At 47.4% G+C, this 23,995-nt stretch overlaps 1 protein-coding gene across 4 annotated transcripts in view; it reads left to right on the top strand.

Annotated features, from left to right (window-relative positions):
• Positions 1–23,995, top strand: part of sbf2 (SET binding factor 2) — a 73,735-nt gene that overhangs the window by 27,342 nt on the left and 22,398 nt on the right. For all 4 annotated transcript variants that reach the window (XM_027012619.2, XM_027012601.2, XM_027012611.2 and 1 more), the window contains exons 4-17: positions 1,900–2,028; positions 3,192–3,302; positions 4,676–4,781; positions 9,058–9,190; positions 9,787–9,895; positions 10,021–10,134; positions 10,443–10,520; positions 10,827–10,940; positions 12,080–12,208; positions 12,468–12,566; positions 12,946–13,150; positions 13,232–13,341; positions 14,336–14,485; positions 21,100–21,168. In XM_027012619.2, coding sequence (XP_026868420.2) covers positions 1,900–2,028; positions 3,192–3,302; positions 4,676–4,781; positions 9,058–9,190; positions 9,787–9,895; positions 10,021–10,134; positions 10,443–10,520; positions 10,827–10,940; positions 12,080–12,208; positions 12,468–12,566; positions 12,946–13,150; positions 13,232–13,341; positions 14,336–14,485; positions 21,100–21,168 — 1,656 coding nt within the window. The remainder of the gene's footprint in view (positions 1–1,899; positions 2,029–3,191; positions 3,303–4,675; positions 4,782–9,057; positions 9,191–9,786; positions 9,896–10,020; positions 10,135–10,442; positions 10,521–10,826; positions 10,941–12,079; positions 12,209–12,467; positions 12,567–12,945; positions 13,151–13,231; positions 13,342–14,335; positions 14,486–21,099; positions 21,169–23,995) is intronic.

The following is a 23,995-nucleotide window of genomic DNA, read 5'->3' as shown; positions in this document are numbered from 1 at the left end:
GATTAAAGCAGATGTAATAATGAGGAGTGTGTGCAGTGCTGGTGTCACTCTGCATTCCCCATGCCACATGAGAGCAATGGTTGAGGAGGGGGTCAAAAAAACAATAACAGAACAAACAGTTGTGGCATTTATGTTTCACATGTCTGTACCTTATTGGCATGTCTGTACGAGACTAGCTGGACCAGGTGGCATCATGCAAAGAGGTGGTTTATTGTGGTTTATTTCAAGACTCCTTTTTTATCTGATTGGAAGAAGCAGCTATGTCTTGTTTTTTTGTTTTTTGTTTTTTTCTCCCTCATAATTGAAGCAAATCCTTCAGATATTGCAGAAATGTGTTCCTCATCTGTAGAGGTATGTTAATCCATCGCTTCTCACAGATATCTTGCTGTGGCTCTTCTGGCATGTTTTCATTGTCTGAGCAAACCCAGTGAAGTTGAATAAGGAGGTTATTCTGCAGGATTTAAAAGGTATGCGCCAGCATGAGCTACAGTGGAGCTACAATGAGACAAATTAGACAATTAAAACCAGACTTCAGAGTTCAGGAGCTGACCACTCCATGTTCCTGCTTTTTACCCCTTTTTTAAAGTAAAAAATTAACTATAGGTCACTAAAGTTAAAGATATTTTAGCCCTTATTAATCTAAATTTGCGTCTGGATTTTGTCTGTGAATTTCTGGTTATTTAATTCCAATACCCCTATGGAGCAGATCCAGATTCCAAGTGTTCACTTTTTTTCCCCTCACTATTTAATATTATTTTAAAATAATATTTCCTTGGCCTTATGAATTTCAGACTGTGGGGAGCGTGCATGCTGTAGTTATAGATGATGTTTCAGCTATTTGTACTCTGATGTCCTCACAGATTTAATCTTCTATCACAGTTTGGTAGGAAATTGGATTTCTTTCCAAATATATGACGGGCCCAATTTCAACTGACCCTGATTAAATTTCTGGTCTTCATGGTCCATACTGTGAGCTGTCATAGGCTACAGTAACATTCCCCCCGGGCCTCAGGAGACACCTCTCCAATAAAACGTTCAATAGTTACACACTTTCTAGGACAGAAATCTGTTTATAGGCCGACACCTGGATTCCAGTCGCCCGTGGATTCCTGAAGTTGAAGTGTAGCCCACTGGCTGGTTTCACGGGCGTATCTGAACGTTGCTCCTAACGCTTGGCCTTGGTAATGCAGACCCCACTAATCCGATATACTCGTCACCCTCACCTTAAAAAAAAAACAAAAAAACGGGTATCCTTTTGAGCGCTAGCGTGGTGTTTTGATCGTGTTAGGGTCCAAGCAATGTCTTGCATAATGTAGAACTGTGGTGTGTAGTTTTAGCATCAGAATTCTCCGGTGGGTAACTGGGTTCTGTCTGTACGCTGCAAGTCAGTCTTGTTGGCACCATGAGTACTAAGCATAAATTTGAATGAATCCTTTTTCACATAATCACATTTGTGCAGCGTTTCCGTCTGCTGCCTCTAGTTCTCAGCTCTGAAGAAGATCTACTCTGAATGATGCAGTGAGCAGAAAGCTCAGCTTGGCTCCTGCCATGGACGCAAAGGGTCTAGACCGTGTTTCAGTCCCTCCATCCCAAAAAACCCTTCACCTGGGGGAAGGAGCAGGCGTGGCTTCTCACTCTCTCCATAGTCTGATGGTTTTTAGCTGAGGAATTCCTCTGCAATACCTGCTTAATCTCACGCAAGGCAGCAAGGTTCATCCGAGGTTACTGTTGGGCTACTCTTCATTCAAAGGTCGATGCGTCATCGTGGAAGTGGGTAACTCTCCAGTCGTATTGTGTGGTCATTTCATTGTTGCTCACCAAATACACAGCAATTAAAGGACTCGTTGGGCACTTGCATTTTAATTCTCCAGTTTTAATCACCCCCATGTTGCCTTTCAGGGCACGAAGACACCTGAAGGTGATGAAGATGAAGATGAGGAGGAAGACGGTCTTATCCACCCAGCTCAAGTGTTTGCGCCCAAAAGTCTAATCCTGGTCTCCAGGCTGGATTTCCCAGAAATATTTAGGGTAATGCGCGCGCGCACACACACACACACACCTGCGCGTGTGCCAGTGCTGAACACAGTTCCTCTAGTGTGAGAAATAATTACAGGGGTTCTCCTCCATCTTTTCTCTTTTGTTGCCTCAGTCTATGACACTTCACCAGAGCACGAGAGCAGCTAGCAGGTCCTTGTGCCATGTGTGGCTAACTGCATTTGGAACATACTATAGTAGTTTTTGTTTGTTTATTTGTCTGTTTTGATGGTAGTAATGCTGTGAACTGTGTGTGTGATGTAGATGTAGGAGTAGTCACTGATTGTGTGTGTGTTCTCATATTTCCAATCCTCTCCCTTTGTTTCCAAACCAACACCCCATGATATGCTGTCATATCCAAGTCACCACGTCACATGCAGCAGATGAGAAGTTGAACCGCACAAGCAATGCGGGTTCTTTTGTTTGTTTGTTTGTTTGTCTGTTTGTTTGTTTGTTTTTTGGCTTATATTGTTCTTTTAGCTCTTTTCCCCATCTGTGCTTTAGCCCTTTTTGATCTAGAGGTCTGCGATATAACGGCCCACACTCAGCTACCAACAGGGTTAGCTGGTGTAGTCTGTAACAGAACACTCTGTAAAAAATTTTTTTAAAGTTCTTGTTACCATGCTGGAACGGCTCGGATTGGATTGGGCTGGTTGAAGCCGTCAGCAAGCAGAGAGATATTGATCACAACGGGGTTGATGGAATGTGCAAGGGTCAGAAAGCTCGCACGAGGCCAAGAAGCCACGCCGTCCTCTGGTAGACCCTCGGAGCCGTGCGGTGTCCAGGAAACCCACTCCGTACTCAGAGCGCGCTGGCTGCTTTTACACATCTTTTCTTTTTTCTCCCTGTTTTAATTTAACTGGTCTTGGTCTACATTTGTGGAAGCGATATGAGCATAACTCTTTACAACCACATACCAGATTGATGAGTGTAGTAATCTGTGCACTTAAACTGGTATTCTTATGTTCCAATTTAGCCCCTGTGGTGGTGTTTCCTGTTAATGATGTTATGTTCAATTCCCTATTAGGCTTTTGAAATGCACACAGGGGTTTGAGATGGAGATTTGTATGTTTATTGCACAAGTGTGCACATGTGTTTATTATGTGCATATTTTGTGTGTGTGTTGACTGACTGCATTCCTTGCCTGTGTCCCTCAGGGCTGTTTGGGGCTTATCTACACAGTTTACATTGACAGCCTGAACTTCCCTCTGGAGGGCTTGGTGGCGAACCTTCTCACGTGCACTGTTCCTACTGCAGGAGGCTCCCAGGTGAGGCAGGACCTTTTCTAAACAATTCCTGAAATACCTCTGTCCCGACCAACTGCTGCTGCCTGCGCCCAGGGGGCTGGAATCGTGTGCCAACCCCGTGCAGGGTCACTTGGTGTTTATCTGCATGCTTGGCTTGGCACTTTAACTATGGCTGTGTTTGAGAAGAGGCGTCTAGCCTCTTCTAGTATTTTTACTGGAGGTAAGATGGAGGGGGGTGGGGCTGTTGCAGCTTCCTTGTTTTATTAACCAGCCCTTCTGTGCAGCCAATGGAGGTTATACATTCCCCATGGATTTTTATTTTTTTTTTCCCCCCCCTGAATTACACTTTTTGGGGCCATGTAAAAATGTTATCTTAATTATCTATTCATTAATTTACATGAGTTATGAGCCAAAGCTTTCTTATTATCTTATCTAGTCTCATGGCCCCATGTGACCAGTTCTGTGTACAAATACAGGGAAAACAGAATTGCAACATTTTGATTCCAGAAATGGCCAAATAGAATTTCTCTCTTTAGAAACAGCCAAAGAGAATACAGCCTGAAGATCTGGAGCAGGATGTCATGATGGACCCGAAGCCAAATTTAGCTTCTGGTGTAATCCACCGATGCATTTCACAACTTCCCCAGCACCCACTCCTCCTCCTCCCAGCTGCGCAGCACACACGGGGATATCAAGCGTCCTGAATTAGAAACCTTAGGAGTGAAAACAAACCAATCCTTCAGTGTGACCCCCGGACCGTAACCTCTCAGAGCCCAGAGAACCGCAGGGCCCGTTGGCCTCTGCTGTCCGGTCTCCGCAGTGCTCAGCGCTGCACTTTCCGAGGACGGGACGGGTCACCGCTCGCTCGCGTTTGCCTCACCGCAGACGAGGGAAGACTGAGCTGCACTCATCCTGCTTTAGACAGCCGGTCTGTTGTATTTTGGTAAACCTGTTATTTAGGGTTTGCTCTGTGCTGTCTCTGCATTGGCTCAAAATTTGTTTGGTCAGGCAGCAGTGATGCTGGAAGCCAGTAAGGGTGGTGGGACAGCATGAACTCCGCGAGGCGGAGAGTAGAAGTGAGCACTCCCCTAGTCACAGGCTGCAGCCTCCTTATGTAATCTGAGAGCACCATGGAGCTTGGCCTAACCTGCCTCCTCTTCCTGCACAACAGTAACGAATCACCTGGAAACACCCATGTAGCCTCCAGCCAGAACCCTGAGTCATGCTGCTTTCTCCGTGTTCACCTCACTGCGTGCCTCATTTTGAGACTTTTTATTCGAACAGGAAGCAGTATAGTGTTGTTATAAAAAGCCGGGAGAAATAGTCCATTAATGCTTCGTTTATTTGCGTACTGGACTGGGACTCACGCCGCTGTTTCATGTCCATGTTTGCAGAAGCTTTTCTCTCTGGGGGCCGGCGATCGGCAGCTCATCCAGAGTCCTCTCAACGCCAGCCTGCCAGTGACCAACAAAAGTGTGTTCCTTCTCTTCCAGCAGCTGGGTGGGTCTTTTTTTTGCACTCACCTGTTCCTTTGGCACATGGCCCAGGTGCTGCTCTGTGCACCAGCCATCTAGCACCATCACTCCTCCTCTCCTAATTTAGTGCAGTCTTGTGCTTTGGAAATGTGCTTGTGTGTGAATATAATGTACTGGCATTCATTTTCTATTGATATCCCTTTTAATCATATTTTTGAAGTGGTGTGGTTTTTTTTGTTTGTTTGTTTTTGTTTTTTGTTTGTTTTGACAGCTTCCCTCATAATTCTGCTTTATCTTCACTTATATCAAGCGGTTTTAGGTTAGATGTAATTGCTTCTTTTAGGATGATCCTCAATATTCAGCTCACATGATTATATAAAAAAATGTGGGCATCCTCTCTGAGGTACAAACAGACTTTGAATAGGCTCTAATCTCTGAATATGATCTAAAAGCCAATGAAGGAAATGTGATTACTTTGGCATTATTATTTGGTCGCCAAATGAATGTGTCCATTTCTTTGTCCATGATGACGCTTTGCTGAGTTTTGTTGACACTGTACTGCTTTCTGTGCATGCAGAGTCATGTGAAAACTGATTGCTCATAGAGTCTGTTGGGTTATGAAATGAAGTGAATTTTAAATACTTGATTTGCCTAATTGCAGCTTTAGAATTTGGAATCGGAACTTTGTTTATTAATGTGAAAGTAACACCAAGGAAAATTGCATTCACATAACACACATTCAACGTCCTATGGCCATCATAAGAAAACGTCGCCACATGAGTAAAATAAACCAGCTGAAAAGGGTACACACTTATAATAGATCACATTTTTTTGAATAACTTGTAAAATAACCACACAGCTTCAGTGCCAATCTGCCTCACATAATGAGCCTGTATATTTCGGTTTCAGTATATTTCAGTCCAGTTAAAAGAATCACATTTTTTTTCTAAGATCAGGGTGAAATGTGTTAAATAAACAACAGATAAATGCATTGCCATCCCAAATACACCTGGAAGGAAGAAGGTGCATCTTTTTCTGAAGAGTTTATCTGGTCAATTCAAGGTATTATTATATTTAGGGACTGACTAAGTTCAGGAGACATGCTGCTTCTAACTTAGTTCTGTCCTGGCCCTAAACTGTCTGAACCGCCTCCCGTAAGGTACAAACTCTAGGAGAGAAACGCCAGGGTTGTGGGAGCCTCTCTGTATGTTTAAAGCCTCTCCGTGTAGGTGGGACTTATGAACTGAATACAGTGATGACAGAGGATGCCCAGGAATCTTAGCTGAAGTCTTTAGCTACTTTATAGTCCAACTAACTTGTTTGTCAAAAGTTAAAGAGGGTGATAAAGGTGAGGCCCAAAGACAGTGAACTAATATTTACTCCTCAGCCTTTCGGCGATACAATTATTTGATCATATTGCACTTATTGTACAATAAACCTGTAAGAGGTACAGAGTCTGAGATAAATGGTTCTGAAACAATACACTATTTCTCCAAGCGCATTTTGTACATTTTGTTGTGCACAAAGCAAAAATAAGTAATGTTTTCCAAGTGGTGGAAATAATTCTCTCATTGCAAGAAATGAAAGTAATTTGATTGTTGTTGAAAGAACACTGTTGCATGAAAGCAGTCGGTAGTGAACTCCCAAGGAATGTGCTAATAGCTAGTGTGTCATGGCGCCCCCCAACTTCCCCACATCACACACACACACACACACACACACAGCATTTTGGAGGGAGATTGGTGTGTGTGCACACACTCTTGTGCATGTCTGTTGCTGATATGCTTATCTATGGAGTGTTGGAGCCGGGTTGAGCGACGGCCAGGTTGCACCTCGACGCTCTCCCAACCCGTGGCTCATGTCCACATTCGAGAGCACAGCTCGGCAAACGTGCAAAAGGCACATGGCAAGCAGATGGCGGTTCTGGAATAGGCAGTAGTTATTGCCTTCGTATGCCTGAATCGTTAATGCGAATTCCATAATTCTTGCTTGAACGCCAGAGCGTGGCGCGCTTGGGAAATGAGAGAACGATGTGGACGCCGTCACACTTGTGTAACGTGGGGAGGTGAAGGGGTTCGAGGAGTCGGAGGAGCAGGGCAGGGACAGTGGGCGGGGCAGCAGTCAGGGTTTGGAGGACCAAGTAAGAAACACTTGAGTTGAGAACATGGTTCATAGAAGCTCAGTGATTTCTACTGGTTCCCAGTTAATACTGGTGCAGATCAATTCAAACAATTGACGATCACTAAGTACTGTGTGTGTCGGGGGGTGTTCTAATATTGGACATTAATGTTGTACACAACACGGTATCTGGTATATTTGCTTAATCCTGCTACGCCTGTGAGCTAAGTACTTAATTTTTAGTTTTTTCCTCGTTACGTACCCTGTAGTTCTGAGCCGTGCTGCTTGCTGGATTTATCCATCTAATGCGTCATTTTAAGAACAGACTGTTCCCCTGATGCCCATTAAGGTGCTTAATATTAACTTAAAAACTGTTTTGTGCTTGTCTGACCAGAAGAGGAGTGATGAAACACATGTGAACAAGTTTTCGAAAGTCTGCTTTTGCCGTTATCTTCGTGCGTATCTGAGGATTTGGCAGGTCTGAGAATATGATAAGGCCAGAAATTTACAAAGAAGATTTTTCAGGCCTGGGTTTACCCATAAGAGTCACAAATGCCCTTGTGTTCTCATCCATCCTTCCTGTTTAATGCAAGTGCGGAGTGTGTGTTCGCAGGACCTTGTGAGAGCTGCGCACCGTGTACATGCAGGTGTGAAACATCCCAGCAGCTGTGTGCTTCGCATTAGCCCATTTAAATGTCCAATTCCATCGCTGCTTAAACTTGCTCGCTCCGCCCCAAACACACACACGCGCGCACACGCACGCCATTGTTCTTTTGCTGTAGATGGATGGGAGGTTTACAGTATGCGAGGCCAGATTGCGTTTCTCCTAGCGCGTCCCATAACTGCTCCGAGCGTCGGCGTCAGGTGAAGTGCCGTCTCCCTGCTTTTCGCCAAGCGGCAATGGGAGGCGTGGCAGCGCTTCCGTGCGCCGTCCCTCACGGCAAGACGGCCATGGCCAGCACCAAAGAGCAGCCTCTTGCCATGGCCCATGGTACTCCGCAGGAAGTGCAGGCATGATGGAAAAGGAAGTGGGTTCTCTGCACCGTGTCCCCAGTCTGTGGTCTGTAGCCTATTGTCCGTGTCCACCTGCATTCTTATAGGGTCGGACACAAACTCTGGCCTTGAGGTATTTATCAGCTGCCAACAGCAGTGTGTGTCTGTGTTCGTGTGGCTGCATATCTCTTAGGTTATAAAACCTGTTGTCTTTTGTTTAGCTGGCGCCATGAAACATTTCTTCTAAGAGAGGCCAAGGACACCACGCGAAGATGTAAACATCGTCAAGCCGAGAAGAGCCATAGATCTCAATGTTGCTCCTCTGTAAACGTGTTAATTACTTCATTAGTGTTTATTTCGGAAGATGAAGAAGGTTTATAGCACATGGGCATCCCAGTAAACTGGGGAGTTGATTCAACGATAACAAATCAAAATGTGGAGGGAGAGAAAGCGACTCCGCAAGATCATCTTTATTTGTGTTTTTTTGGCACAACTTCAGATTCAGGTCTTTGGGCAACAGCTCAGATGTTGTTGGTATCTTGTTCCTGTTTGTTGGTGACTCTCTGAGCCTGACACAGGCCTAGCTGAACCGCTGACCCCCAGGCGAGTGTGCGGATGCCTCTGTCACTGCTTGGCTCTCTCTATCTCTCTCAAACCTGTGATTAATGGTCTCCCTGGTATGTTGATAGCAAACAATAACAGGAACTGTAAACCATTTTCCCCCTGGGCTGCCAATTTGGTATGTCATTTGATTTATATTGTTTAAAAGGATGTGAGATCTGCTATCCCGGGAACATATTTGATTTCTTCTGTTTGATACAGAATGATGTGTTGTGTGGACTGCCCGCCGCTGTGATTGTTATCAATATGGCATGAAATTGTTCCATGGTGCAGGGGCTGTGCTTTAACAGTCTGAGCTGTCTGTTTCAAATTATGCTGGACATTTGGTCCTTGTTTCTATCTTTCCTACGACTGTTTCATGGTCTAGGAATGAAATTTTAGTTATCACCATTTTAACTAGACTGAAGCAAAATGCCACTTGTGACTCTTATAAAAGCAATTTCGTTTTGATCATCATGCAAACATTTTGTTAATTTTAACAGCGTGGTTTGAGTATTGATTTGTTTTTTAAATAATAGTTTGTTGCTCAATACCTATTAACTATTTTATGTCTTTGTTTTACTTTTCAGGGATCCAGAATGTTCTGAGTCTGTTTTGTGCAGTTCTCACAGAACACAAGGTTTTGTTTCACTCAATGAGCTACCAGCGACTAGGGGAGGCCTGCCGTGCTCTAGAAGCGCTGATGTTTCCTCTCAAGTACAGGTGTGTGTGTGTGCGCATGTGTGTGAAAAGTGAGAAAAAGAAAGGCAGCAAACCTGCATGTCGTCCACATGCCAAGACCTCCTTTACATAAATACACTGTGCACAATAAAACAAGTCTACTGCTCAGTCCAGTGACTTATCACAGTGAAATCCCCACGCCTGTTCGGGAACTTGACTCATTCTACAAAAGCCTTCACAATGTACTGAGTCATTGTTTCCGAAACTTGTTCTTGGACACTCCAGGTGCTCTGTTCCAGTTTGTGACCCACCTGAACTATGCACTCAAGAACACTGCACACCTGGCTTGTGTTGAGTAAAAGTGTCTGTCAGGGGTTCCTTGAGCACTGGTCTGGAGAGACCCTGTTCTGTTGGTGCATTTCTACACACAGCCTCAGTTCTCCATAGAACCCTTTAAACATGTCCAGGGGTGAGCCACGAAGCCTTGAGAACCCAGATTCGGATATGTCACCTCCTCAACAGTAGCTTTGTCAGCATGTTAGGATACAGGTGATGACCGTAACAGCTGTCGTGTGTGTGTGTGTGTGTGTGTGTGTGTGTGTGTGTGTGTGTGTGTGTGTGTGTGTGTTAACCTGCAGCTACCCCTACATTCCCATCCTCCCCTCTGGGCTGCTGGAGGTGCTCAGCTCTCCCACACCCTTCATCATCGGTGTGCACTCCATGTTCCAGGGCGAGACTCAGGACCTGGTGAGTCCCCAGGCCCCACAAGAAGGCCATGCGTGCCTCTAGCATCCAGCTTCCTGCTGCGTGGCTGACGGCCAACGCTTACAGCCAACTAACAGTGCTTTGGTGGGCGGGGCTTGTGTTGACAGCTTGACGTGATCATTGCTGACCTGGACGGAGGGACGATAAAAATCCCGGAGTGCATCCACCTGTCTCAGCTTCCCGAGCCTCTCTTCCAGAACACCCAGACCGCACTGTCTATGGTAATTACCCCAGCTTAAGTGTAACTTCAAACTGACACACACACACACACACACACACCCCTCTGCTTTCATATCCTGACTACTGCATTGCACATTTGTTCAAATAAACCATAAACTGTTCTGAATTGTGATTATGTGGCAGTTTTCTTTTCTGAATCTGTACTAAAGCAATAAATGGCTTGTGGTAAACAGCAGCACCGGAGTAATGATTCATTTTCAGTGGAAGCTGGTCATGTGTCCTTTCTATAAGCCTCAACGTGTAGCAATCAAACAGGGTATTTCTTCACCGTAAAGTCCTTTTCTTCCAGGTTTTGAACCCAGATCTGGAAATAGCAGATAACGCCTTCCCTCCCCCGCGCTCCGCTTCGTCCAACCTCAGAATGCTGGTAAGGGCCTCGCCGATGATCCAAGTCTGCCCCGCTGACCCCACCGCCTGCTTTTTACCGTAAGCATCTCGCAGGCTGATGGCTCCATGCAGGAGGCAGGTCTTATCTGCTCCCCAGCAAGGCTGAGATATGTGCTGGCGAGAAAGGGTCCGCGCGCCTCCCTGACGCACACTTCTATTTCAGAAGACGGAATGTTCGCTCGCACTCTGACTCATGCCAGTCTGACGAGCTTATCTGACACTTTCGGTCCAGCGCCGATGATCCATGTTTGTCTGTCTCTATCTGTCCGTCTGGCTCTCCGATCAGGACAAGGAGGTGAGGGCGGTATTCCTGCGCTTGTTTGCACAACTGTTCCAGGGCTACAGGTCTTGTCTGCAACTCATTCGCATCCATTCTGAGCCTGTGATCCACTTTCACAAGGTGAGTAATGGCGCACAGCGCTACAGCGCCCCACTGCCTGTGGGGTCAGGGGTCAAGGTCAATCCACCAGTGAATGATTACTGTAACCATTGCTGTCCTCTTCAAACCAGTCTGAACCTGCGCTCACTGGCACGGAACACTCATCACATCTTTTGCTAACAGACCTCTTGTTGGGTCTGCGGATTTCAAAAGAGAGGACTTATTTAGTGGATATAGATGTACTTGGCCAGTTGCCGTTGGCTTATCTAGGCTGCGTATTTCAGGACATGAATAGGCCGTGTAGACAGTCTGCATCAAGGTGTCACTGGCCTCACGCAGACTCAGTATCCGATGCCACTTGTATTAAAATGCTGCCTTGGTACCTTGTTGCCAGCTGTTCCCATTTGTGGGCCTGCAGACTATGCGTTGCCCATGTATCTATGTCTGTCGATGCAGAGCGCCATCAGAAGCTGCTTCCATGAGCACCGATACCTGCCTTTCCGTAAGGGAAGCGGCCTGGGCACGTCGCTGTGGCGCCAGGAGGGATAATCTCGTTGACCCGAGATATGTGCGAAGAGGCAGCGCTCGCCCCGCTCCCTCCAAACTCCTCCGTTCTCGTTCTGTGGCCCTGCCGTGAGCCAAATAAAGGGAATCAAAATCGTGTGTGCGCTTATTTGTTACCCCCCGTATATTTGTTTTTGTTTGTGTGGAAGTCAGTTTCCATAGCAACCTCTCTGCACATCCTTCCTAGTGCACCCCACATGGGTCGTATTATGGCCGAGGAATGCGACACATCTTCGCGTGCCAGCCCGGGCTCAGATGTCCGGCTCCCCCCCCCTAGTCCATCTCATCTCCCTCGGCCTGCTCCGCTACGCGCCCCCCTGCTCCTCTCCCGCTCGCAGCAGTCAGTCAGCTAATCATTTCGATCCATGTAAACATTGCCTCTTAGAAAACGCTTTGCTTGATGGAGACGCCAGTCCCATTGTTTGTTTTGGTGATGGTCTAGTTTAGATAAGTCATTCTCCATCACACGAGTCACACGGGGTTCGTGGTCTTCACGGACTGGGTCTGCGCCCGTGTGGATTTCAGTGGCGACTGTGAGCTGTGACTCACCAATCGAGCTGGCTGCGTGCGCTCTGACATCTCTGTTTGTTTTTCAGGCTGCCTTTCTCGGCCAACGCGGCCTCATCGAAAACGACTTCTTGCCCAAAGTGCTGGATGGCATGGCTTTCGCAGGCTTCGTGTCAGAGAGGGGGCCCCCTCACAGGGCCTGCGATCTTTTTGACGAGGTGCGGTGGTCACATTGTCGGTGTGCCCCCCCCCCCCCCCCAGTTCAAACCACTAACACCATCCCACTTTAGATATGCTCAGTCACTGTGAGACAGGAAGCTTCGCCCCAACTTGCCTAATAAAATTCTGTAACATTTGTCTTGTGTTGAGCTACGTCAGCCCCGCGGGTTTACAGCCCATTAACGCAGCAGGTCTTGCTTCTGCGGGATGTCTGAGTGTGGATGGAGGCTCATGGGACTGTGCGCTTGTTTCTTCTAGCTGGTGGCTCTTGATGTCGAGCACTTTAAGGAGGAAGAAGAGAACCAAGCCAAAATGCAGAAGTACATAAGAGAGCTGTCTGACCAGCTTTACCGAAATGTGAGCCCCCCGCCCCTCTCTCTCTCTCTCTCGCTGTCCCTCCATGCTCTACTTCCACCTCTCCTCACTCCATCTGGCCGTTATTCTCCCTCTAAACTGTTTTTCTCCTCTGCTCTCTGCTCACATCGAGTTGATTGAGCTTCATAGCTATGCCAAATATTTGACCATCGACGCTCAGGCCATGACTGTTTTAGTGAGGACAAAGGGTTTGTTTACTAAGCTTTTAAGCATCTGCAGAGAAGCTGGGCCTCAGGAACTGCTAATACAGTCGGTGGTGGTGAAAGGAATTTTTCATTCTTTGCTGAATTGTTTGACGGCTCATGCAGCACTGAACGCTCAGGTGTGCTTAAGTGCCCCCGTTTCTGCCCCGTCCACGCAGGAGAACCCCAACCCCCACATGGCTTTCCAGAAATTGCCTCGGCCCAGTGAGGGCTCTCACCTGCGGGTGCACGTGGTGGCCTTCCCTCTGCTGGACAAGGACAGGGTGGAGGAGCTGGCGCAGGAGGCCATGGCCAAGCAGAACCACGTCGCCCTCGGCGCTCGGCCAGAGAAAAAGTGCGTGGTGCCCGCCGGGCCCCCTGTCGGTGAGTGAACACTGGCCCGCCGTGACACCCGCTGTCATTGGGACCCCGTGTCTGATGCAGAGTGTGCTGTCTCTCGTACAGCGTCCATCGCAGGGAAAGGCTGTGTCGTGTTCAACAGCGCCCGGCGCCTGGAGGTGGTGCGCAGATGCATCGGCCTCATCTTCGAAAACAAGACGCTGGAAACGGAGAAGGTGAATCCTGGCAGCTGTTTTAACAAACACCTGGCAGAACATACACACGCGCACAGACAGGTATACACGTGCACACGGAGATTAGTACTACTGATGGCATTCTCAGCATGGATCTCCCCATCAGGAGTCCAGCTGGGAGTCATCCACAGGCGAGGAGTTAAGGGTGAGCAAACAGTCACACATACTCTACTTATCTCCCTCCCCTTATCGCCAGGAGAAATATTATTCTAACATTAGCTAGTGCCCTTGTTTGCCTGTCCTTTGCATTTTGTTAAGCTAAATAACTAACTGTATAATTGACCTGTAAAAAAACAAACAAAAAAAAAACAATTGAAGCCTCCCTGCCACGTCCATACCGAGGCACGCTCCCCTCGTGTCAAGTGCTTCCTTCATACACCCATCGTGTTTAAGCGCTCGGTATTTCGAGCTTGCTTCCGACTGCTAAAGGGAGGCAGTAAACACAGCGGTGCCGTCCCACTAGTACGAAGGTCAGCGAGACCCTCCGCACGGCATGGGACCAGCTGGTCCTTGTCCCTTCTGTACACCTTTTTGGAATTTTAAGGTGGTTTTCTGACAGATACACCACAAAGCCTGGCTTTTTAAGAAATAAACATGCATTTTTTCCCCCCCATTTACATTTATAACAATACAGGTGTGTAAAGTCTGCAAAGAAAAGGACGAAAATATTAAGTCAAGTTGTTCAATAACCTTTTTGTGGTACAGGGATACATGTACACAAGTCTGTGTGCATTTTAATGATGCCATAGTGGGAAATTGCATAATAACAAATTCTAAATTGGGTTCACGCAGACACACAAACATCAAGCTGATGTTAAGCCAATAGTCAGAGGTCAACAAGAGGCCCAGCAATGCCAAAGCTCAGAGCTGGCTGGATTAGGGAAGCATTTCCGTAGGAATGAGGACACGCTGGTGTCCAGCATCGACTGCGGCAGCGAGCGCAGCACGTGACATGTGGCTGTGTGGCTGTGTGCAGGCGCTCCCGGCGGCGCTGCGGGCCCTGAAGGGCAGGGCGGCACGCCAGTGCCTGACCGAGGAGCTGAGCGTCCATGTGCAGCAGAGCCGTGCCATTCTCGACCACCAGCAGTTCGACCACATAGTGCGGCTGATGAACTGCGCCCTTCAGGTACCCCACGCACATGTTCCTTACACAATTGCAGCATCCCTGTCTCCCTTAGCGTTTACTAACTGAAACGCCTGCTGTTTTTCTGATGGGCTGAGGTAAGCGGCTACACAGTTCATGGTCACTGACCAGGCTGTGGCAGGCCAGGCCTTATGCTACCCTCAGTACAGTTGGAAACTCCCTGGGTTAGTTGGATAACTTTAGTGACTCATTTCAAACATGTGACCGCGCAAAGAGGAGCGATTTTGAGTTATTTGCAGCGCTTCAGTGTAATTTCAGTTTCTTTTCCTTTTTTTTTTTTCCCTGTTACGAGGCCCTTTCAGAGAAAACCCTCACCTTTGGTCAGCAAAACTCCTCTCGGAAGCCTTCCTGCATGGATTGCGCCCTCCAAGTTGCCAGAACGATCAGGAGTGCGTTACTAAATGTTTCTGTGTTGCATCCATGCATCCATGCATCCATAAAACCGTTATGGCACCATCAATCGCTGCGCATAACAAGGACCTACTGGAAGTCTCTTGTGTTTTACAGTTTCCCTTCACGGGGTCGAGGGATTTTACAGGGCTGCAGCACTTTACCAGTCAGCAGCTTTCACGGAGCCGTTCGGAGTTCCTGGCACTTTGCTGCTCAGCTCGACTGTTAGTCCCGGCATCTGTGGACATAAACAATGCGGGTGCTGTAAAAGTGGGCGGGGCCTGAGCGCTGGCCACCCAACCGCTTGCGCGACACGTGAAGTTAAGTATGTGGCCCCGCCCCCATGCGTTTTTGCCTGTGGCAAAATATTAGGGAAGGCTTCGGTATGCTACCTCATTAACCCACCCCACCCCTCTCCCCCTGGTCACACCCAGTTCTTCTCCGTGCCCAGGGCAGAAACGTCTGCATGTCACTATGTAACTACAGCCAGCATCGTCTTCAGGGTAAGAGTTAAATTTAAACACGTGTAATTGCATCTGGGATATTTAATGAACTTTTAGGTCTTTGATGTTTAACTTTGGAGTGCTGGGCCATTCCAATGGTGTAACATGTACCAGCTGAACCAAATAAGAGGAATAAAATCTATGTTTAAGTAATGTTGCAATGGTAACTGTATATTCTTCAGAAAAATCCTGTTCAACGAAACCTAAACGTTACTAGACATCAGATGACACGCAGTGTAACGATTTTCTCTGCAGCTTGAGGGCAAAGGACACTTGGCTCCAAAGGCCACAATATAACATGGAATTTGTTTTGGGAGGAAGCTGAAGACAACATGCTGTCAAACATGTAGGTTCTCTTCCCCCCCCCCCCCCCCCACCCTTTACCCTGCCTGAAGTCTGTTGGAGTGGCCCAGGGGCTCTGCTTTCTGTCAGGAGCAGGCACATGGAGTCATCCTAATCAGAACCACCTGACTGATACTGCCCCACCGAGCCCTGTGGAACGCTCCCTACGATAATCCCATAGGCCCCCAAGCCGCAGGGAGAAAACGTGCAGCTTCGCAGCGGAGCCCTGGCGTCCACACGGACGCTGTGGGTCAGTCAGCACGCTGCAAGAGGCAGGCACCCTGGACTAAATGCCTTCCTTGATGGATGTAACAGAGATCGCTTTATCAGACAGACACTGTTTGTCTAAAATATTCTTCTGTTTTATTGTCTTACAGCCATGAATCTTCCTGTGTCCGATACATTTAATAGGCACATGTGACTTGTGTTGGTAGAATTCTTCCAGATTTGCACTAAAATTTAAGCATCTGTATTATTAAAATTGTCTCCTAGCAACATTTTGACATGGGGTGGGGAAGGGTAGTCAAAGTGTGTTTTCGGGCCAGCACATTCTTCACCTAGGTAAGTATGCTGTATTTCCAAATAATGGCACTGTTTGCTTAAACAGTAAATAATTTATTCAAATATGCAGCCTAACTATCCGACTGTCTGGCTGGCCAAAAAAGATCAGGCAAAGCATCGCAAGAATTTTTTAATTATTTCATGTCGTTGTAGGTAATATTGTTCTGCTGTTTTTGCTGTCATAATTCACTAAGGCCACAGCTGTTGTAAAAGATCCTCTGATTTTCCAGATACTTGGTCATGAGTTTTGGCTCTGCTGGGGAGCCTGAGGTCGATGGATTTGTCGCCAATAATCTATAAAAGAAACAAAGTTAGTAGAAGTTATCCTGTCTTTCCCTCTAATTACTTTCATACCCGACTCTTGGGACTCCTATTGTCTTGTCAGGAAGTCCAGTACAGAAAGCAGTGAGATGTCTTTCAGCAGAGGTTCCAGCCCTTGTTCGTCACCTGCATGCAGTGTCTTTGTTGCTTTGGAACACCTGACTCGCATGCAGAAGCTGGTCCACGTCCATGTCCACAGGCTCACAGAGGAAAGACCTACATCATGTGCACAGGCTCACGGAGAAAAGACCTGCCTCATGGTCTCACAGAGGAAAGACCTGCCTCACGTTCAGTCTCACGGAAAAAAGACCTGCCTTGTGTTTATTGGGCTCACAGAGAAAAATTTGCGTCATGTTCACGAAGAAAAGACCTGCCTCATGTGCACAGGCTTATGGAGAAAAGACCTGCCTCGTGTGCACAGGCTCACAGAGAAGACCTGCCTCGTGTGCACAGGCTCACAGAGAAGACCTGCCTCGTGTGCACAGGCTCACGGAGAAAAGACCTGCCTCGTGTGCACAGGCTCACGGAGAAAAGACCTGCCTCGTGTGCACAGGCTCACGGAGAAAAGACCTGCCTCGTGTGCACAGGCTCACGGAGAAAAGACCTGCCTCGTGTGCACAGGCTCACGGAGAAAAGACCTGCCTCGTGTGCACAGGCTCACGGAGAAAAGACCTGCCTCGTGTGCACAGGCTCACGGAGAAAAGACCTGCCTCGTGTGCACAGGCTCACGGAGAAAAGACCTGCCTCGTGTGCACAGGCTCTCGGAGAAAAGACCTGCCTCGTGTGCACAGGCTCTCGGAGAAAAGACCTGCCTCATGTGCACAGGCTCTCGGAGAAAAGACCTGCCTCGTGTGCACAGGCTCTCGGAGAAAAGACCAGCCCACACTTCAGCCATGAGAGAGTGATTCGCGCTATTTGCATTGCCAAAATGTCTCAATGCATTATAGGATCCCAGCATGCACATTAGTCTAACACAACATGCACATCCCACCAACAAAAGGGAAACTGTTGATGTAACATTACAGTCTCTACATTAGAGCAAAGGTGAGCTGGGACTCACCCACATCTTTCACCACGTTATGGGAGGAAACGTTTGCTCTATTCTCCACTCCGATCCACGCCGACGAAGTGCATGAAAAGGCTCTCTGCATCTGCCTGCGAGTGAGCTGTACTCAGCCGGCCGACTGCACGCGTGTCCAGATTGGGGTGCATGTGTGAAACTGTAGGCCATGATCGAGAGACTTCCATGGAGTCTTCACTGCCTGTTTCCAGTCTCGTCAGCACGGATTAGACAAGAAGCCCTTTATAATGTTTTTCGAGTCAAAGGACGTCATCCAGAGCGCCGAGCTGTCTGAAATGGAGAGTAGTATTGTGGGAAAGCTTGATTGATTGTTTTCTCCGGATCCGAATGGGGTGGGGGGGGGTATTTTTTTCTCGGATCTTTAAGGCATGTGGCTGCTCACGTGACCACTCACGTCACCATCCGCCCCAAGGACATTCCGAGATGTGCTGGATTTGTCTGGAAGTGGCAGAACCTGCTGATGTTCTCTGTGCTCCTCGGGGACCATGGCATTTTTTTCCTGTACTAATGACCACATGCTTTCGAAATCCGTTCGTGCATTCCAAAACTGACACGGAGCACCTGTTTACACCCCGTGCTCCATTCCTCATCCGGAGAGGTCTGTTTGTTTTGAATGTTCATGGGATTGTTATCCAAACACACGTATGACTTGATGCGATTCACATGGTGGTGGTCTGCTGGTGTTTGTGTGAGGCAGTAGCAGGCGCGCTCTCCCGCGCCCGTGCACCAAAGGCCCTGTTTTCAGTGTCGTCAGGGAAAAGACTTGTTAATGACCACATTTTGTTGTGCATTCCTGTAGTGTGTGTTGTCTGAAACAGCTGCTTACAAGCAGCTCCTGGTTTTGTTCTTGGTAAATTGGCATGGCAGCAGTGCCAGGGTCGATGCCCCCTTTAAACCGTATTGATCTCGTCAGGCTCTGAGAGAGAGGTCATTAATCACAGACAAATGCGTTAATGGGCCTAATTGGGGTATTCGCGGAATGCTGTTTGGTCCGGGTCTGGCGCGTGGGTGCTCGCTGCAGCTGCGGCAGGCTCTGGGCCTGGACGTTGTGTAAGGCAAGCAGATTCCCGCTGGGCTACAGAGTTCAACCACATCCTGGCATCCTGGCCATTTCCTGCACAGTGGGATGGCTGGGCTCTGTTCTGCTGCATCGCCAAGGGCTTCGGAACAGTGTCCTCGTCTGTTTGTTCCGCATGTGGTCTTATTCTCGAGAACATACCAGTGTGTGTGTGTGTGTGTGGGGTGGGGGTCGGGGGGCTCCTTATGTGTGTGTGTGTGTGGCCTCCGCCAAGATGAGCTTTACATAACAAGCACAGAAAGAAAGGTTCTGGGAAGCTGTAATGGACATCACTCCCACATAGAGCTCAGGATGTCATCCACCAGGGGCAGGTAAACACCATCAGTCCACTAGGAGAACAGGTGGCTCCATCAGTGCTGGCCTTTCACACGCTCAGTCTGACTGTATAAACTGTGATATCAGCCTCGCTGTTCTCACCGGGGCGCTGAGCAAATATTGGACGGGTCACGGAGAGCAGCGTGTCACAGAAAAGAGCGCCTGAGTTGTGGCAAAAGCTTTTTAAGGTTTGGTTTGGTTATTATTAATCCATCATAGAAAATGTTTCCTCTGTTCCACGTAAGGATTCCATGCTGCTGTTTTCCTGATGCTCAAACTGCATCTCGAAAGCATCACTCACAGGAAGCTCATCCATCTTTGTTTCCTGCATCTGGGGGTTAAAGATCAGTATTTAAACGTATCAGAGAGAAGGCAGTTGAGTCACATGAGCTCACAACACACAAAACACACCCACACACACCCATATAGGAGCAGCCAGAGTCATAGGCTCCTGGTTTTGTGCATTACTTTGTGGCTGAGTAAAGCCGTGTATGTGTTGCCCTGGCAGCATCGGTCTCTGGTGTGTTCCGCTCTTCAGGGTGTAAGCACCCTCTCAGTGATGTCTCCTGTGACCTGTGACGTGGGCATCAGTGTGTATGACTGAACACACCTTGATTAACCGAGGGCTAAAGGTCTACTCAGGTACCTTAACCACTGAGCTACTGCTGCCCTGTTTCTTGCTTTTCTTGGCACTACATGTATTCTAATAGATTTCTCCAGGTTAAAGGTGCAGTCTGCACTAGACACATGAACATGTGCATGAAAAATGACACTTTCACCGTTGTCTTTTATTCATTATCTAATTCAGTTGTAACTGCACGTCGGGTTGGTCCCCTCTGGCCATTATGCGTTCTCACTTTGTACATGTTTTTTTCAACGATGCCGGTAAACAGAGCGGCCGCGTACAACAGCTGCCACGGGCTCGGAGGAGGGCTGGAGGAGCGAGACAGTACAGCACAGGGTCTCCGGGGGGCCAGGCTTTCATCTTCTCCCCAGGAAGATCTGTTTTGCATTTGCTTCTCTCCATACATTCCAAATGCATTCCGGTGTTTTTAAGGAGGTGGAAAAATCTCACACGCGCACACACACACATACAGTATATAACTCGTGTTGTGTGTAGAATGGCCTTCATGCACACACAGACATATACATGTGTACATATACACAGTAAGAGAGCATTTATTTGGAACCCTGTGTGCAACTCTGCAATTTTTACGATCCGTGTGTATGGGCGGGGGATCAAAGAGTTTAAAAAACAAAAACACATTTTTGTGGGCCAAAATATAAATCTTTACACAGTAATACCCATCCATTTCCTGTGATGATCATTACGTAAATGGTTGTAAATTCAGATGTTTGTCACTAGTCCCACATGCCTTCTACTCCCACATGTATTTTCCCTCGAGGCATTCTGCTTCTTTTGCAAAAAATAAAAAAAATTTAAATGCCGTGTCACCTACAGTAATCTCTGAATGTTTCTTCTTACCTTTCTAAGTAAACCGAGAGATTGAAATCTAAAACACTTTTAAATTTGAGGCTATGTGCAATGTTCTAAAAAAACTGCCATATTTACCAAAACAGTTTGGTTTTATGTAACAAACCACAAACAGTTTTGATGAATTTTCGAGCTTAAATCCAGAATCTCCTATGTAGTTGTGAAATGCAGATCATTTAAAATTTTTGAAAATTGAAATGTTCTGCCAGTTGGGTCAGAGAGAGGGTTACGTAAGTGTATTGGGAGTGTATGGAAAGAGTGCTACAGTTGACCTGTGGCTGCATGGTTTTGCCAGCACTGATTAGCAACACAGAGCCATAAAAAGTCCAGTTGGCATTTGAATGGACAGTGTATGGGTTGTACTGCAGCAGTTATTATAGAGACTGCGTCATGACCATTGTGCCCCGTGTTGGTTGTCCTCTCTGAGCTGTCCAAGTTTACCTGATGACGGCAGTTTAGACCTTTTGGAGGTGTTCTCTCCTCATCCCATTTCCCTCTGTCTTCCCACAGGACTGCTCCAACTCGGAAGAGTTTACAGTGGCTGCCGCCTTGCTGCCCCACACTACGGCCTTTTATCGGGTGAGTGGGCGTGGGGATGGGGGTTGGGTGCAGGTGTGTGTGATTCATCAGCCTTGATGATTCATCATTTTTAAACTCATGACACCTTGTTAATCACAGTCGATCTCTCTCTCTCTCTGCTCCTCCTTCAGTGCCTGTTATACAGTATATATGTACTGCACAGCATGGCTGCCTGTATACAACCTGAGCATCAGTGTGGGTTATCAGAACTTGAAGATGCACTCAGAGATAAGCAGTCAGCTGCATTTCACGGCCTTGTCACCATTTTCCTATAAAGTAGGGCCATCTGTGGTGTTGAAAGTTGCCTCTTCAACTACCCACACTAAGGAGACAGCAGACACACGGACAGATATGAGGAAACAATAAGGATTTTTCATGAACCCCAAAGGGCTGCTGGGATTTGCGGTCCTATTTCCACGGCTTGCAACACAGATTTGGCGCAAACGCGTGTGCAGTGGTGTTGTCATAGGGACAGACAAAACGTATCTGTTACTTTCTTCCTGTGGACGTGTGAACGCGGGCTGCCCTGGAGTGTGTTCACGTACTGACTCACTGCATTCCTATGGGATGTCTGACATAACCATCACATCCAAGAGGTGCTGAATCTTCCTTCTACGCCACGGCACCTGTTCCGTCCCGGGCCTTATCCCCACCAACTATAAACATCTGCCTGGGATATTTAAGACCTGTTTTTGGGTTCAATTTTGGGGAAAAGGTTTCCATTTTCCTTCTCCTGTGTCTTTTTTTTTGGGGGGGGGGGGGGGGGGTTGTTTTGATTTTTTTTGGAAACTTGGTGGCAGTCATGCCTCCTTTGATTAGTGTAGAAGCCCCACACAAGACATCAGCGGATTGACATGTTTTCTTTTTCCAGGTAGTTTCTCACTGAACTGTGTAGCTGCCAGTGAGACTGAAGCACTACAGAAGGTAGAACCCCAGACAAATACTCTGGACAATGCATGGAACATCTGGGTTTCAAACCTAAATCCCACAAAATGAGAAGCGTTTCTTGCAAGGCGCACCCATCAGAGCCCTGGAATTTGTCTTGTGCATTGTCTATAGGACAGCTAGTGGTTTGGGTTGCCGCAAGTGTAGAACAGTCTCTTTCCGTGGTTGGAATTTGAGCACCTGCCATTCAGAACGTTTTGTAGAGCCAAGGAACAGTTCTCAGACCAGCTGTACAGTTTTCCTGTGGTTTACACTTAAGACATCTGAAAGCCATTTCTCAAGAGTACTGAGATTCGTGTTATTCCTCTTCCGTCTTACGTAACCACTAGACCTGATTAAGGCGTTATGTAAAAAGGGTGGACAACCAGGTCTGCAGTAAAAGATGTGCGAAACATCTCTGACAGGGATTATTGATACATCTGGCACCAGAGAGTAATAAGTAATCGTGCACATCTTCCTGCTCCAATGAGGTGTTCTTTCCCAGCTTTGCGAAAGAGCAGCGTGCATGTACGACTACCTTACGCAGAGTGCAAGGCCAGGCCGCTGAGGTGCGGGTGTTCACAAGGCCCTCTCTGTTAGCACGTCCTCGGATAGTCCTTGGATGATCAGTCGCCCCCTCGTGCATATTCTCCAGCTGCATGCTACACGTTTTCTACCAGCTCTGGGATCTTGGTCGCCTCGTGCTTAGCCTGTTATTGCCTTTTTTGGCAGAAGATGAAGGCACGGATGGGCCTTTGTGTCTGTTTGTCATTAGCATTTCCGGGGAGCAGGGCAATTCTTCTTCCTCCTCTTCCTCCTGCTTCCTCCTCCTCTTCCTCCTGCTTCATTTCCAGGTCCAGTGAACCCAGGAATCTGAAGTCAAATTGAGCACGCCCAAACCTTGTCGAGAGCTGGTCACGCACCCTTGGGTTTGACATGGACAAATTTTGCCTTGTCGTAGATAGTGCATGAACTGGGGTTCAAAGACAGATCAGATAAAGGATCATTACAACACTGACCCTGCAGCATGCCCTGAAAAAGGAAAAAAAAAAAACCTCCTGTGTGCACCTGCGTCGTTAATGCTGCGTCTCAGATTACTGATCCTTATTCAAAAATTACATAATTGCTTGCAGGCTTCCTCCGAGGTCTCCCATGTTGTCTTTCCACTGCAACCCAGCAGCCAGTTACAGAAGCAGTGGTGCAGACTGATGTTTGTGGGTCAAGTGCGGGATCACAAAAGCATCGTCTCCATTCATTTTGCCGTGCTTTTTGCATTTTGGATGTGGGTGCCCCCTTTTCTCGCGGTAAGTGCATGTGACGTGCTTCTCTGTCTGGGGCATTTCCGTAAGCAGAGTAGTCCCTAGACCTCGTTGGCTTGTCCTCATTCAGAGGACTTCAGTTTCAGCTGGCTGGACTGCGTACAGTGGGATAGATCTGACTGGGATTTGCCTTCTGCCTTATGATGGCGACTTATGAGTTTCCTATTGGCCAGACACTCATTGAGATGTACAGAGTATCACTGATCCTGGCCTGTGATTGGCTGAGGCTTAGCTACACTAAAAGGAGGACGAATCCCAGCGTACGGGTTGCTTCCTCTCATTGCATTACTGCCGCAGATGCAGTCGTGTTTTATATGCGCGCGTGTGTGAGACTGTAGCTCTTGCCAGAAAAAACCTCTTCAGTCTTGTTAAAATTTCACAGGCTATCCTGCTGTCTTTATAAACCCCTCTCGTGCCTTAACCACTATCCTTAAACATAACGGAAACTGCCAAGTTTTATTTAAATGTGTTGCACAGCATTAGGGTATTCAGGTTTTTTGTTGTTGTTGTTGTTGTTGTTTATATAAAAAAAAGGCACCACAGAAGTTTGTCTTGTGACATTTGGCAGCTGTTCTGTATTACTA

The sequence above is a fragment of the Electrophorus electricus genome, chromosome 1 (assembly GCF_013358815.1).
Source record: "Electrophorus electricus isolate fEleEle1 chromosome 1, fEleEle1.pri, whole genome shotgun sequence".
NCBI classification, from domain to species: domain Eukaryota; kingdom Metazoa; phylum Chordata; class Actinopteri; order Gymnotiformes; family Gymnotidae; genus Electrophorus; species Electrophorus electricus.
This window is presented reverse-complemented; position numbering and strand designations above follow the sequence as displayed.